This window comes from Chiloscyllium plagiosum, unplaced genomic scaffold (assembly GCF_037043375.1).
Source record: "Chiloscyllium plagiosum isolate Xiang-an unplaced genomic scaffold, Cpla_swu_hap1 HiC_scaffold_16, whole genome shotgun sequence".
In the NCBI taxonomy this organism is placed as follows: domain Eukaryota; kingdom Metazoa; phylum Chordata; class Chondrichthyes; order Orectolobiformes; family Hemiscylliidae; genus Chiloscyllium; species Chiloscyllium plagiosum.
The window spans coordinates 47173285-47189928 of NW_028270154.1; the positions used below are offsets into that span (position 1 = coordinate 47173285).

At 40.7% G+C, this 16644-nt stretch overlaps 1 protein-coding gene across 4 annotated transcripts in view; it reads left to right on the plus strand.

Annotated features, from left to right (window-relative positions):
- Window positions 1-16644, plus strand: part of LOC122556672 (protein phosphatase 3 catalytic subunit alpha) — a 426923-nt gene that overhangs the window by 348723 nt on the left and 61556 nt on the right. For all 4 annotated transcript variants that reach the window (XM_043703683.2, XM_043703682.2, XM_087995359.1 and 1 more), the window contains one exon: window positions 13900-13977. In XM_043703683.2, the coding sequence (XP_043559618.1) occupies window positions 13900-13977 (78 nt within the window). The remainder of the gene's footprint in view (window positions 1-13899; window positions 13978-16644) is intronic.

Below are 16644 nucleotides of genomic sequence, written 5' to 3' on the forward strand. Positions count from 1 at the left end.
CCCCCCTCCCCCACCCACACCAACACTTGGATATATTTGGTAATGTTAATACCATGTATAAACATATATAACTATAAAATTACAGCCTCAACAAGTAATAATTAAATATAATAATACAAAATAACAAGGGAAAATATTGTCCCCAATCTTCACTGATTGTGGCCTGTTGGTCAGGAAACTGAGGATCGAGTTGCACATAGGAACCTTTGTACATAGGAAGGTTCCATGAAGTAATGAGGTGAATGATCCATTAACCTACTTTGCTGGAGCAAAGTCTGAGCCTATAGTGCTCCTCCCGTTCCACAAGACAGAGATAAAATAGGATAAGGTAACCACCTCCCCCACCAACATTAACTAGACCCCCCGACCTATATATATAAAGAATAAAAAAAAAAGTGGGGGAGAAAATCGTTAGGTAGAGAACAAATAAATAAATCCCTCTCCCCACCCCCCAAGATAATATTAAACAGTAAGGTAAAAAAAAGGGATTAATATATTTAAAAAAGGGGGATGTAAACCGGAGTGGGTGAAAAGCAAAACATCATCAATTAACTCTTACAATTTATCTAAGGGAGTCCAAAAATTCCTTGGCCTTTTCCAGCGATCCAAAGTGATACATGGACCCTTCATGGTTAAAGCGTAGCGTCGCTGGGTAGTGCAAGGAGTACTGAATATTTAAGTCCATTAAACACTTCTTCGCTTCATCAAACGCCTTCCTTTTTCTGACCAGAACTGTGGAAAAGTCCTGGAATAACATGATCTTGGATCCCTTATAGATCATGACTTGGGGATCTTCTCCAAGATTTCTGGAGGCTTCTAAGAGTATCTGCCTCTCCTTGTAGCTCTGCAGCCGGAACAGGACGGGGCTGGGGCGCTGGATGGAGCTGTAGGCTGCAACCCTGTAGGCCCATTCCACCCTTACCTGGTCTGATCCAGCCTCCATATTTAAAAACTGTGGAAGCCACTGTTCAAGGAACACCCTAAGCTGGCCTTCCTCATCCCGTTCGGGAAGGCCCAGCAAACAAATATATTCTCGAGGTCGTGAATGTGATTCTCTAAGGTCCGGACTCACTGTCCGGGAGTCCAGACCCGATCCACGGCCGATTGTGCTGTAGTTTCAGAGGTCGCGGCCTTTAGCTCCGCCCTTCCGACTCAGCACTCAACATCCTTGATGTCTCGGTCTTGCTTTTGCAGCACGGCCGTGAGTGAGTCCCATCAGCTTTGGGACTCTTCAATGAAAGCGTCAATCTTCGCACTGAGTTTGGAGATTATTTCCACAAGGCTCACCACCGTAGGTAAGTCCCCCGGGGCGGCTGCGGACACCTCTCCTGCAGCTGGAGAGGGTGGGGGAGGGGTTCCTATCTGCTGAGAACTGTGGGCTCCCTTCCCTTTAGTCATTTTTACTGGAGATTAAATTGTTTAAATTCAATACTAAGCAACTAATTACATTAAGTAAAAGCTATTTTAAATGATTTGGTGAGTGTGGTGGGGGCGGGTGACCCACTTTGCCCAAGTCTCGGGAGGAGCACTATAGACTCAGACTTGCTCGGTCGCCGTCATCTTGGATCCAGCAAAGTAGGTTAATGGATCATTCACCTCATTACTTCATGGAACCTTCCTATGTACAAAGGTTCCTATGTGCAACTCGATCCTCAGTTTCCTGACCAACAGGCCACAATCAGTGAAGATTGGGGACAATATTTCATCCTCACTAACAGTCAATACTGGAGCCCCCAGGGGTGCATGCTCAGCCCCTACTGTACTCACTGCATCGCCAAATACCAAACTAATGCCATTTACAAGTTCGCTGATGACACCACCATCGTTGGTCGAACCTCAGATGGTGACGAAACAGACTATAGACGGGAGGTGGAAGACCTGGAAAATAATGGTGCACTGAGAACAGCCTAGCTCTCAATGCCAACAAAACCAAGGAACTCATTATTGACTTTCGGCAGGATGTTACTCACGCCATGCTACACATTAACAGCTCAGAGGTGGAACGAGTGGAGAGTGTCAAGCTCCTGGAAGTAGTCATCCACAATAAGCTTTCTTGGACTCATGTGGACGCACTGGTTACAAAGGCCCAACAACGTCTCTTCTTCCTCAGATACCTGGCATGACAGCAAATACTTTTGCCAACTTTTATAGCTGTGCCATCGAGAGCATTCTGTCTGGATGTATCACTACCTGGAATGGCAACTGTACCATTCAAAATCAGAGATGGGTTACAGAGAGTGATGAACTCAGCCTCGACAGTCACAAAGACCAACCTCCCTTCTATAGAATCTATCTACCAGGCCCGCTGTCAAGGAAAAGTCGCCAGCATTCTCAAAGATCCATCCCACCCTGGCAATGTTTTTCTACAGACTCTACCATTGGGGAGAAGGTACAGAAGCCTGAACACACGCACCAGCCAGTTTCGTAACAATTTCTACCCTACTGTTGTTAGAATACTGAATGGACTCACAAACTCTTAAATTCTCGTGTACCTGTGCTTTTGTTTTTGCTGCTGTTACCTATTATTTATTTATCTATGAGAAGGAGTCTCACTGAGAGTAGCCCTATGATCTTTGTTTCAATGCCACTATCCCCCACCCACAACTCTGATTCTAACATCACTCGCTCTGGGCCCTTCAGCCTGGGTCTGTCTGTGCGGAGTTTGCACATTCTCCCTGTGTCTGCGTAGATTTCCTCCCACAGTCCAAAGATGTGCAGGCTAGGTGAATTGGCCATGCTAAATTGCCCATAGTGTTCAGGGATGTGTGGGTTAGGTGGATTAGTCAGGGGAAATGTAGAGTAGTAGGGGAATGGGTCTGGGTGTGTTACAGTTCGGAGGGTCAGTGTTGACTTGTTGGGTCTAATGGCCTGTATCCACACTGTTGAGATTCTATTCTAATTCTAATTCTGTGTTCCTCAAGCAGTTTTTTTTGTGTATCCTCCTGCCCCCCTTCATCCAAGTCAATGTAGAGTCATAGAGATGTGCAGCACGGAAAAAGACCCTTCAGTTCAACTTGCCCATGCCAACCAGATATCCTGGTCTAATCTAGTCCCATTTGCCAACACTTGGCCCATATTTCTCTAAATCCTTCCTATTCATATACCCATCCAGATGTATTTTAAAGGGCAGCACGGTGGCTCAGTGGTTAGCGCTGCTGCCTCACGATGCCAGGGACCCAGGTTTGATTCCAGCCTCGGGCTGTGTGGAGTTTGCACATTTTCCCCATATCTGAGTGGGTTTCCTCCCACACTCCAAAGATGTGCAGGTCAGGTGAATTGGCCTTGCTAAATTACCCATAGTGTTAGGTGAATTAGTCAGAGGGAAATGGGTCTGGTTGGGTTACTCTTCAGAGGGTCGGTGTGGACTGGTTGGGCTGAACAGCCTGTTTCAACACTGTAGGGAATCTAATCCAACCTAAAAATGTTGTAATTGTACTAGCATCCACCACTTTCTCTGGCAGTGCATTCCATATGTGCACCATCCTCTATGTGAAAACATTGTCCTTTAGGTTCCTTTTAAATTTTGCCCCCTCACCCTAAATCTATGCCCTCTAGTTCTGGACTCTGCCATGCCAGGGAAAAAATCTTGTTTATTTATCTAATCCATGCCCCTCATGATTTTATAAGCCGCTATAAAGTCTCTGACACTGATGGGAAAATACCCCGGCCTATTCAGCCTTTCCCTGACCCACCAACCCTGGCAACATCCTTGTAAATATTTTCTGAATCTTTTGAAGTTTCACAACATCCCTCCAATAGTAAGGAGACCAGAATTGCACACTCTATTCCAAAAGTGGCCTAACCAATGTCCAGTATAACCTGGTGTTGTGTGATTTTTAATTTTGTACACCCCAGTCCAACACCGGCATCTCCAGATCATGTTTTTTAAAAGTTGTTATTGTAATGGCCTCTACCACTTCCTCTAGCAGCTCATTGCATAAATGCACTGCCCTCTATGTAGAAAACTTGCCCCTCAGGTCCCTTTTAAATCTGTCTCCTCTCACCAATGCCCTCTAGCTTTGGACCCTTGGAAAAAAGACCTTGGCTAATCACCTTATCCAAGCTCCTCATGATTTTCTAAAACCTCAACAAGGTTACCCCTTAGCCTCTGATGCTCCAGGGAAAGAAGCCCCAGCCTATCTAACCTCTCCTTATAACTCATACCCTCCAGTCCTGACAACATACTTGTCATTTTTTTCTATACCCTTTCTAGTTTAACAACATCCTTCCTGTAGCAGGATGACCAGAATTGTACACAATATCTAAAAGTGGACTAACCAATGTCCTGTACAGCTGTAAAATGACGTTCCAACTCCTACATTCAATTCTTTGACCAATGAAAGCAACCATGCCAAACACCCATCTGTACCAGTCTGTCTAGATGTGACACCACTTTTAAGGAACTATGAACCTGCATCCCTAAGTCTCTCTGGTCAGCAACACTTCCCAATGTCCTACCATTAACTCTGTAAGTCAAACGGTCTTGAATGGCAGAAGGATGCTAATTATTTGCCATTGAAACAGAAATAATTTCTGTGAGGAATAGTTTTGAATAAATGACTGTATAAATGCTGCTGTATCGGTCAAGCAACACTATTGCAGTTAGTCGTGCAACAGCAGTAGCATGTTACACTCTTTTGGTGCAGTCAGCTCTCTTGTTACCTGTTATTGATGCAGCAAAACCATATCTTAAATAGTAAGTTTTCAAACTGTTTCTCATTGCAGTCTCAGCAGTTTTAAGGTCCAACTATGTTAGCATGTACATTATCAGTGTTTGCTGTGGCATTTAAACTTGAGGGTAATTCAATACTAGGGATTTGTTGGATTGCATAAAGTTTATGATGCCATTAAATTGCAATCTTAAAACATCTTCCTCAGCTTTTAGAATGTATAAATACCATTATGTCATTTACCGTTAGACATAATCTAATGACAACATAAATTTACATTTTACATGTTTGAAGTGCATAGTAGAGATATAGAAGTTAAATTAATTGATGGAATTGATGTTCAACGGATATAAGCAGTCATGTGGCTTTTAGCACAGCTGGTACTGCTTTAGTTGCCTGTTGTGGTCTTGTTGAATATGTGTGACTGTGTCACAATATCTTGCTACAATTAAGTTCTCCTTAATAAGATTTTAGGAATAAGAATAAGCCATTCTGTCTCTTGATCTTGCTTTACCGTACAAATTAGATCATGACCGATGTGTAACTGAACTCTATTGATCGCTGCATTTGAACATTTCAATTAACCTATCATTCACACTATTTTGGATAACAAATTCCGGATTTTCACTAAACTTTATATGAAACATTACTCCCTGGTTTCAATCCTGAAAGATCTATTCTATTTTTCGCTTTTTTTTTCTTAAGATTTTGGCCCTTCTGTCATTTCCAACTGCATTAATGAGTTGGTAGCAGATACATAGTCCTATCAATCTGAAAATGCTGTTGTACAGAGTAAGATGTGTGCAGAATTAAAACTCTGTTAGGAGAATTGTTCAGAAATCTGGAGCCTGCTGATTGGCGAAGAGAAAAAAATTGAGCCAGGATTCAAGACGTGTCCAGTTCAGAGTTAGGACTTGAATTCGTCCCCAGTGACACCCCAGTCCCTATTTGTCCCCTCCTGTCTCATGCTATACCCTTCCCTTTCCAGCCTGCTTCCTTCCTGTTTCCCTCCTCCCACATTAAGGTTGTCATATATAGTTGGACATTGTTCTGAAGTTTTATTACATGATCTCTGCCTTTAATCATCTCACCAACTCAAACAACATTTTCCATCTCCAACGTATTTATAACCAATCAACAAAACGAGTCCCTTTGATCCAGAACAATTCTGGAAATTTGACACATGAATTAGTCCTTCTCGATAATGTAAACTAATGAGATATTTTCTTTAACTCAGATAGTTTAGAAAATCACCAGTGGTGTCATTTTAGCATTCTGCATTCCACCTCATGCCAGTACTTAATCTCACACAGAACAAATGCTTAGCAGCAGTTAGGATCCCTTTCATCACTGCCCAACAACTTCTCCCCCTTCCCATCAGCAGTCAATTCTGCAAGAGTTTGGTGCTTTGTACAGTGACTCATGAACAAGGACACCAACACTTCACAGTATCTTCTCATTTAAAACATAGTTTGTCTTCCAGTTAATTTCTATGGAAGTGGATAATTTCAGACTTATTTATATTATATTCCATCTGCCATATTCTTGGCCATTCACTTAGCCAAATCTGTTGAAGCTTCGTTGCATATTCCCCATAACTTGCATCGCTACCTAATTTTGTGTCATCAGCAAACTTGGAAATGTTACAATTGGTCCACACCACTATTTACACCCATGGCCTAAGCACTGATCCTTATAGTACCTCATTAATCACCACCTGCCAACCTGAGAATGACCTGTTCATTCCTATTAACTGTTTTCTGTCCAGCTACCACCTCTCAATCCATTCTGGTATATTACCCCCAATTCCATGTACTCTCATTTTGTTTATTGAACTGTGTGGGGCCTTTTTGAAAATCTTCTGAAATTGAATTATACCCCATGCATCCAGATTTCACCATTCCACTTTTAACCGAAGGAAAATTACATATTCGTTTCAGCCATACTATTAATATACCTAAGGTTGCTGCATTTATGCAGCAGATCATTTAGGGCTAGTGACTGGCAGCATATCCGCTTATGTACTGCCATAATATGTTAATGACAGTCAATCAACCTCTTCACTACTACAAATAGCTATTATAATTGTTGGCTCTTAGTGTTTTAGGTTGTGGATTATTTTAGGATAGTTTAAAAGATTGCAGTTGTTTCTTCCTTTTTTTTATCTACTTCAAACTTTTTCTCCTTTATATTTCCACCTGTACCTACTTTGACAATAAATCCACATTCCTTAACGCATCCTCCCTCTCAGCCTTTCCGGTGTTGGTTTCCCAACGCTCTTGATTGGTTAGGAACTGTTTCTTTCATAGCACTGCTATTTGCTTGCATTTTTAGGAAGTGAGTGGACAAAAGGGTTTTGAGCTGAAGGTTGATGGGGAAGTTGTACTAATGGCCAAGTGTATTAGGTACACAGTTGTAGCAAAATCTGCCCCTTAGTTTATTGGACATGGAATCATTTGTTTTTTTTTACTTCCACCATTAGTTAAATAATGTTTCAGTCATGCAGGATGCTAATGACAAGAATAATATGTATGACTTGATTTTGGCAGGCATCTGAATGTGTGTGATAATGCCAAATATAGTGTGCAACTTGACTATAAATGTCCACTGAATAAGGAAGCTGAAATGTTATGTTTTTAATACATGGACAATTGATTTGTCTTGCGACACCATCTGAATCAAACATTTGAATTATTGTGGCATTATAAGCCAAAAAATGAACTCCATCATGCTAAGTCACCCATAAAAGTTTGAAGAGGAGGACATTCATTATTAATTCGATTACTGTAGTTTTGATATTGGCATATTAATTAGCTACTTCGTTAAATTGTAATCTGTATTATAAGAAGTTCAGAATGTTGTTTAGAATTTGTATGGTGTCTCCTGTAAGTTTTGAAATAATGACCCTGTGCAAAACTTGTAAGCAATTTCTACTCACTTCAGCATTAACCAGTTCTTAATATAGCAACTAAACACCACAGGAAGAGTTAATTTCAGCAGGGGAAGGCTACTGAGGCAGAAAACATAAAACATTCAAGAGACAATTGGGGGAATTGAGAGAAAGAGAGAGAGAGATAATGAGAAGGAAAGTAGGCTGAAATCAACAGAAAAGGAATGGCTTGCTGATTTAAGTGCCGGGATTTATCGCTAACATTTCCTGTTTCCGAGGCATATCCTACTGTCAGAAGGATACAACACATTTTTGAAAAGACAAGAGTATTAACCCTATTTCACGAGATGTCAATGGACCGTATTATCTATTTATAGAGTTATCTACAAGAATTGAGATACAGAAGATCAAAACAACTTTTCTCCTCTCTGAGTCCTCCAATCTAATATTAGAGAGCTGTAATTAGACTTGAGAGTCAAGGAGAACTTAGTTTCAAAATTAAAAGCATCATACTAAAGTTCATTACTGTTTATAAAAGATATAGAAATCATTGATATCACATATTATGAGACCAGATGGTGAGCTAAGAGGTTTTGGATTGAATTTGAAATAATTGGTAGCATCATGACCAAAGCTGATGAATGTACCATTACTCAAGTCCAAATACTCCACAATTCACAATGAAAAATACAAAGAAACCTTTCCTTTTACCAAGATGACAAATTAAATACCTTATCTATATCTGAGTTTAAACAAAATCTATCAACCAAGTTTCTTAACAAATGCAATTATTGGTTTATTATCAAAGCAAAAGGTATTCAATAAAGATGCAGTAATTGATTAACATGTATAGTATTAAAGAAGAAAAAATGCCTATCCCTCTAAATATCCCCAAAACCTTAATGGGCAAATACATGTACTCTTTGAATAAAGAGAACACAAGACGGATTTCTCTGCAGAGATTGGCTTTCTGAAAAAAAAACACTTGAGCCAATCAATTATTCTTGAAGATGAAAAGGATAAAGCATAGAACACTCTGGAATCTTCTGGACTAATGTACTAGTTGTTGTGGTCAGGTCACTGCTCATGCACATTTGTCTCTGAATCTTTGCAGATACATTTTGGTCAGGAAATCAATTTCTAGATGTTTCTTCAATCATTCTTTCAAAATAATAAAAGTTCCAGCCTGAAATCGATGAGAGGGTTGTCTTTTCAGAAGTGAGAAAATAATTCTTTTATTCTCTAGTGGGATGTGGTGATCAGCATTTATTGTCTGTCCTTAGCTACCCTTGAGAAAATAGTGGTGAGCTGCCCTCTTGAGCACTTGCAGTCCATGTGCTGTAAGTTGAACCACAATGCCTTTAGGAAGGGAATTCCAGCATTCTATTCCAGCGCCATTGAAAAACAATAATATATTTCCAAGTCAGGATAGTGAGTGACTTGGAAAGGAACATGGTGGTGTTCCCATGTATCTGCTGCCCTTGTCCTTTTAGATGGAAATGGTTATGAGTTTGGAAGGTGCTGTCTGAGGATCTATGGCAGATTTCTGCAGTGCCTCTTGTAGAAAGTAGCAGTGGTGTGCACTGAGCATCATTAGTGGAGGGAGTAGATGCTTGTGGATGTGGTGACAATCAAGAAGGCTGCTTTGTCCTGGGTGGTGTCAAACTTCTTGCGTTGTTGGAGATGTACCCATCCAGGCAAGTGGGGAGTATTCCATCATATTTCTGACTTGTGCATTGTAGATGGTGGGCAGGCTTTGGGAAGTCAGGAGGTGACTTACTCAACACAGTATTCCGAGCCTCTGACTTGCCCTTGTAGCTCCTGTATTTATATAATAGGACCAGTTGAATTTCTGGTTAATGGTAACACCCATGGCTTTGAGAATGGGGCTTCAGTGATGGTAACTCCATTGAATGTCAAGAGATGGTGCTTAGATTGTATCTTCTTGGAGATGGTCATTGCTTGTCATTTGTGTGGCAAGAATATTACTTATTACTTGTCAGTCCAAGCCTGGATATTGGACAGGTCTTGTTGTATTTGAACGTGGACAGCTTCAGTATCTGAGAAGTCATGAATGGTGCTGAACATTGTGCAATCATCTGTGAACTGCCCTACTTCTGAGTTTATGATGAAAGAAAGGTCATTGATTAAGCAGTTGAATATGATCAGGCTGAGATCACTATGCTACGTAACTCCTGTAGCGATATAGTGGAGCTGAGATGACTCAGTTCTTACAAGCACAACCATCTTATGTGCCAGGTATGACTCCACCCAGTGGAGCATTTGCCCTTGATGCCCACTGCCTCCAGTTTTCCAAGAGCTCCTTGATGCTACCATCAGTAGATTTTGGCTTTGATTTCAAGGGATGTTTCTCTCACTTCACCTCTGGATTTCAACTCTTGTCCATTTTTGAACCAAGGCTGTAATGAGGTCAGGAGCTGAGAGGCTGTGGTGGAACACAACCTGGGCATCATTGAACAGTTTGTTGCAAAGCAGGTGCTGCTTGATAGCACTGTTGATGACACCTTCCGTCACTTTACTTGAGTAACTGGTTCTTAGGAAGCTTTCCCCTGTTAGCAAATTGTTAGGAGACTTAGATATGGTTCGACATTCATTTATTTTCATGCAAGTGTGAGGAAAGTTAATCTTACAAGTGTAAAGTGTAAAACCAACTCTCCAGGGTTATAGTCACCTCCAACCTTTATACAGTATATTTTATAATATTACGTATTGTAACGCTCACGGCACACCGCCCAGGTGTTGTATATAATTTGTCTTTGCAGACCTAGTCTATAGTTCCAATGAAGGGCTTGAGCCTGAAACGTCGACTCGCCTGCACCTTAGATGCTGCCTGACCTGCTGTGCTTTTCCAATGCCACGCTTTTCGACTCTGATCTCCAGTATCTGCAGTCCTCACTTTCTCCATGATCTATTGTTTAACCAAAGCCTATACTGGCCTGCTGATAGTGCGACCACTGCACTCACCTTGAGTGTCTACATGCTTTGTTTGTTATCCTGCCGAAACTAATATTGACGCAACACCTTATGCTCCCCACTTTGACCATTGGTCTTATGGAGTGTAGCAAACTGAGTGGCAGTGCTTTTCTCCTTGCACTCCATAGCCCATAGATACAGACCAGATATTGAGTTTAAGCTTGTAAAGGTATTCAGTTACACTCACTCTGTGCTGTCCATTAACATAGACTCCTGGCTCACATGTTCTGGTACTGCATTCTAAATCCCAGGCTCCTTGCCCTGTGTTGTGTGCCCTTTTTAAGATTCTAAATTAAGTAGTTATGCAAAATACCAGCTGGTGATACCAAAACAAGGGAGGTGATCCTAAGCCATGGCTGTATCTGTACATTTGATCCCCAATTCCACAGGTCCTGAACCCAAGTAGTATTATTCAACCTCATCAGCTGATACCCTAACTTGTTGCTGGGTGACGACATTCTATGTTTCTACTGGGCCTCATCTTGAATACCTGTAAGGTGTTCAGGCAGCAGTGGAATTACACAGGAGACCTGGCTAAGATATTATGTCAAATTTCAATTGTTTCTCTTCTGTGATTTCCATCAGTTCTCCCTTTCCCGCCCTGACCAGCTCCTCTGGTCATGAACACACAATTTGGCTGTTTGTAGGACTAAGTGTGACTCCTCTTTCACATAGAAATGCAGTATCTTCCTATACTGGGATATGCAATTTGAATCAGGTTCCACTGCAGCCCAGACGCTTCCATCTGTAAACCTGCATGTACCACCTCCTGTCTCATGTATAGATGTGGACACACTACCAAAGAGGTTTCTACATTTATTTGAAGTGCTGCTTATTATGTAATCGTATCACCACTGAATGTGACAGTGTCTTATGATTCCTCACATATGATGTCTCATATCATTTCTAATTAATGTAATGCCTTAATGTGTGTCAACTCTGTTACAACTAGAATTGCCAACACAATGCCTATTAACATATCATTATGTATGACCCATTTCACAACAGTTTTATCTCCACATTTAAACCCCGATCTAGCAGACAGCCAGGCCATGCTCCCTATATTGTGATAGCTTAAACAAGTGTGTATTTGTTATCTCACCCTGATGAGCTTTTCAGGCGCCAGCTTTACTGTGCATAAGAGGACAGAGATTTAATGTCATGTGCAAAAGAAGAAAAGGTGATTTGAGAAAACATTTTTCTCACACAGAAAGTAGTTAGGGTTTGGAATGCACAACCTGGAAACTTGATGGGAGCAGGTTCAATTTGAAGCATTCTATAAAGCATTGGATGACTATTTGGATTAAAGTAGTATGCACGAGTATGGGGAGAAAGCAGGAGATTAGCACTGAGTAATAATCCTCATTTAAGTGGCCATTACAGGCACAATGGGCTAAATGGCCTCCTTCTGTGTCATAACAACTCTATGATTCTGTTCAGCAGCTAATGGCTTCGTGATCAGTACCTCAAATTTCTCTGGTAAGCTTGGGTTTACCACTCCAAGCTTTAACCTTGCTTGAGCTCTCGAGTGAATTTTGCTGAGCACCTCCCACTTCGAACTGCAGACTTTTATTCTTCCTGTTGCATTGGGCTCTCAACTTTATTTGTCGTCTTGGAGTAAATATCATTCCATCAAATGGCCTCAACCTTCCTTCAAGGGCTTCGTTTTGGTTCATCTCATGAGCCACTTCATACAAGTCTGCACAGTTCATAATTTTGCACACGCTTTGAAGCTCTCCCTCTGCAGTTACCATTCTAACCATCACAAATCATTTATTACCTTTGGAGCTGACAAGGCCAACCTGTTTATGGTTTAATGATCATTTATCAGACTTAGCTGAAATCTCTACAACAGCCTGAGCTTGATTATAAGCTTGATTTGTTTCTTTCTGACTAGACATTTGTGCGCAAAGTGATGCAAGTAGTTAGAGCGCAGATTTCCATAGATTGGATCATTTCTTTTATCTGGTGTTCTCCACAATATTTACATTCTGCCCTCAAGTCTTGGTCTTTCTGCAGACTGTTCTGAAAATATTTCTTCCTCTCTTTCAATATATGGTGTCTGCTCATCATAGAATGTCTCTCAACCTAATGCAAAACCATGTTTGTATGATACTAATACACTGTAGCTGATGATTGATAATTTGAGCTTCTGCAAAATTCAATAGCCTTATTGAGAGTAACCACTCCCCTAAAATGTGCTGTCATAGCAGGACCTTTTCACCCTAAGACATACCTATCCGTAATGCGATCATAGTTCAGTCGTCCAAATACTTAGGATTTGGCTAAATGTGTCAGTACGACCACCCTTTGATCAATATTTATGAATGAAGATCGAGTCTATTTTATATAGAGATAAGTAATTGATGCTTCATTTCAGTATAGATTAGTGACTGTATCTTGTTTGAATGTATGATACCATATTTAGCTCATTCATGCTGCACTATACTATTAGAAGAGGACTGCAGCTGCTGAAGATCAAAGTTGAAAAATGTGGTGCTAGAAAAGCACAGCTGGTCAGGCAGCATCCAAGGAGCAGGAGAATCAATGTTTCGGGCATACTATTGTCAAACAAAATTAAATCAAATATAATTTTTCTAATAACATTTGTAAAATTCAGCAGCGCCTGAAAACCATATAACTCTTGACCTACCCTGCTCTCAATAGTCACAGGATCAATCAAAGTTAAATTCTCCTGTGCAGCAAGTTAGTTTTATGTCCCTCCACAATGCACTAATTATGTCTCTGTTTGAGACGTGTTGGTCATGCATCAAGAATTTGTTTTATTTTAGATGATGTGAGGGGTATGCAAAGTGTTGTTAGGTGCTGAGCTGTTTCCTCAAATGTGTTCAGATATATCTTAACCTTAAGTTCTTGCCGTTTAATTTTGTTTTTTTTTGCATTCTGAATTTCTAATTGTCAGTATTGTTAAATGCCACTAATGGATCGAAATGATTTTTAATTGCTACAAAGGTTTTTCCAGAATTGTCTTTCAATTTCAAAATGTCCATTTAATCATCCCGAACCTTGTTACATTCAGGAAACTTGCAATTTCTATGCTCACAAGTTCCAAATCTAGCATGTGTATTAGAACGCAACATTCTGATCTAAGCTATAACATACCCCAAAAAAATCTAGGCTGCAATATCCAATCAGATATTTGCATTAATGGGGACTTAGTGCCAAAGTGTATTATCTCAAGGCCATTTGTTACATCCATGGACAGAAGACTTCAGTAAATTATATCAGCCTGTTTCTAATGCCCTCCCCATTTCTCCAATTTCTGTTATGAAATTGGTTAAAAGTGGCTTCTACTGATACCACTGTACATGTTCTGTTTTTCAGTTATCCTGCTGTTTGTGAATTCTTACAGAACAATAATTTATTATCGGTTATTCGAGCTCATGAAGCACAAGATGCAGGGTGAGTTTAAAAACTTCTCCATACTCAGTATAGCTATTTTAGATATTCTTGGATGAACTTCCTGTGTTTGATCCTGGACAACGCTCATTTCTCCTGGTGCAAGTACATGGCATTCACAGTAACCCAGAAATGTCCACTCCCCACTTTCCCTCCCAATGTAACACTTTGGTACAAGATAAGCAGGCAGAAGATCAGCCTATGTTTCCATGATCAATATTTCTTGCTCTAGACACAATCTGCTGGAATTCCCAGAAATCTGATGTCTTCTCCTCTATATGGGATTGATTATATTTATAATCTCTCCAAACCATAAATTTTGAGCGCCATGTATTTCATCCTGAATTAGGGTAAAATGAATTATGCCATCTGCACCAGCTGTAGTTCAGTAATTGTTTTTGATTTTATTCAGTATAAAATGACCTAGCATTAAAGTGCAGTCTATGGAAAAAGATTATATGCTTAAAAGTGAACATTAGGATGCTAAAAGTTACAAGTTGTCAACTTATCCTTCTTTCTAATTTGTACTTTATGACTGTCTTATGCTTTTTTAAAAATGAACTCAAAATGTCACAGTAATTTGCAACATGCCAAGAATTAAAAACTGATTTTTTTTACTGCTTAGTGCACTTCACTTTGATCAAAACCAATAACAAGTAAGGCTGAAAGTAAAATTGAAACTGAAATCTTTCTGCATAACAGCTTTGTATTAGAATAGAATATGGAATCCAGATAAATTATTCTCTATTTTAATGTAGCATAATAAAATAATACCCAATGTCTTGGGTATCGATGATTTCGGGAGTGGGGTGGTGGGGAAAATGATCCTGCAACTTAGGCAGCTAGGTAGAAAATTAACAAGCTGAACTGCAAACATAGTAATTTTCAGATTATTCCTCGTACCACATGTAAATGCATATAGAAATAGGAGGGTCAGAGGATGAATGCTGAGCGGAAAGATGGTGCAGGATGGAGGGCTTTAAATTCCTCGCCACTGGACAGACTCCGTGGAAGGTGACCCCTTTACAAGCTGGATGGATTACATCTGAACAGAGCAGAGACAGAAATCATTGTGAGTATTTAGCTAGGGAGGACTTGAAATTAACTTGACAGGACGTAGGAACTGAGGGACAATATTAGAGAAGAATACCAGGTTCACAAAATACTTGATGAGACAAATAGCCTTAGCATAAAGAAAAAAATATAGAATAGCACGGGCCCTTAGGCCCATGATGTTGTGCCGAGCATTTATCTTACTCTAAGATCAACCTAACCTACACACCCCTCAATTTATTGCCATCAACGTGCTTGTCCAGTAGTTGCTTACGTGTCCCTAATGTGTCTGACTCTACTACCACCGCTGGCAGTGCATTTCACCACCACCACTCTCTGCAAAAGAACCTCTGACATCTCCCCTATACCTTCCTCCAATCACCTTAAAATTATGACCCCTCATGACAGCCATTTCTGCCCTGGGGAAAAGTCACTGGCTATCTACTCTATCTATGCCTTTTATTACCTGTACTTCTCTATCAAGTTACCTCTCTTCCTTCTTCTTTCCAGCATGAAAAGCCGTAACTCACTCTACCTCTTTCTTAAGATAAGCCCTCCAATCCAGGGAGCATCCTGGTTAATCTCCTCTGCACCCTCTCTAAAGCATCTACATCATTCCTGTAATGAGACAACCAGAACCTCGTGTGCGCTCTCTCGTGTGTGCGCTCTCTCGTGTGTGCGCTCTCTCGTGTGTGCGCTCTCTCGTGTGTGCGCTCTCTCTCGTGTGCGCTCTCTCTCGTGTGCGCTCTCTCTCGTGTGCGCTCTCTCTCGCGCGGGTTCTCTCTCTCTCGCCTGCGCTCTCTCTCTCCCGTGCGCTCTCTCTCTCCCAATACTCCAAGTGTGGTCTAACCAGGGTTTTCCAGAGCTCCAGCAAAACCTCATGGCTCTTAAACTCAATCCCCCTGTTAATGAACGCTAAGACACCATACACATTCTTAACAACCCTATCAACTTTAGAAGAAGGAGCAAAACTTGACTTACTCTTGGGAAATAAGGTTGGGCAGGTGACTGAGTTGTCAGTGGGGGAGCACTTTGGGGTCAGCGATCCTAACAATATTAGTTCTAAAATAGTGATGGAAAAGGATAGACCAGATCTAAAAGTTCTAAATTGGGGGAAGGCTTATTTTAATGGTATTAGGAAAGAACTTTCAAAAGCTGTTGGGGGAACAGATGTTCGCAGGTAAAGGGGCGGCTGGAAAATGAGAAGCATTCAGAAATGAGATAATGAGAGACAAGAGACAGTATATTCCTGTTAGGGTGAAAGGAAAAGCTGGTAGGTGTAGGGAATGCTGGATGACTAAAGAAATTGAGGGTTTGGTTAAGAAAAAGAAGGAAGCATATGTCAGGTATAGATCAAGTGAATCCTTAGAAGAGTATAAAGGCAGTAGGAGTATAGTTAAGAGGGAAATCAAGAGGGCAAATATGGTTAAGGAGAATCACTTACAAATACATTAAGGACAAAAGGGTAACTAGGGAGAGAATAGAGCCCCTCAAAGATCAGCGCGGCGGCCTTTGTGTGGAACCGCAGGAGATGGGGGAGATACTAAACAAGTATTTTGCATCAGTGTTTACTGTGGAAAAGGACATGGAATGTATAGAATGTAGGAAAATAGATGG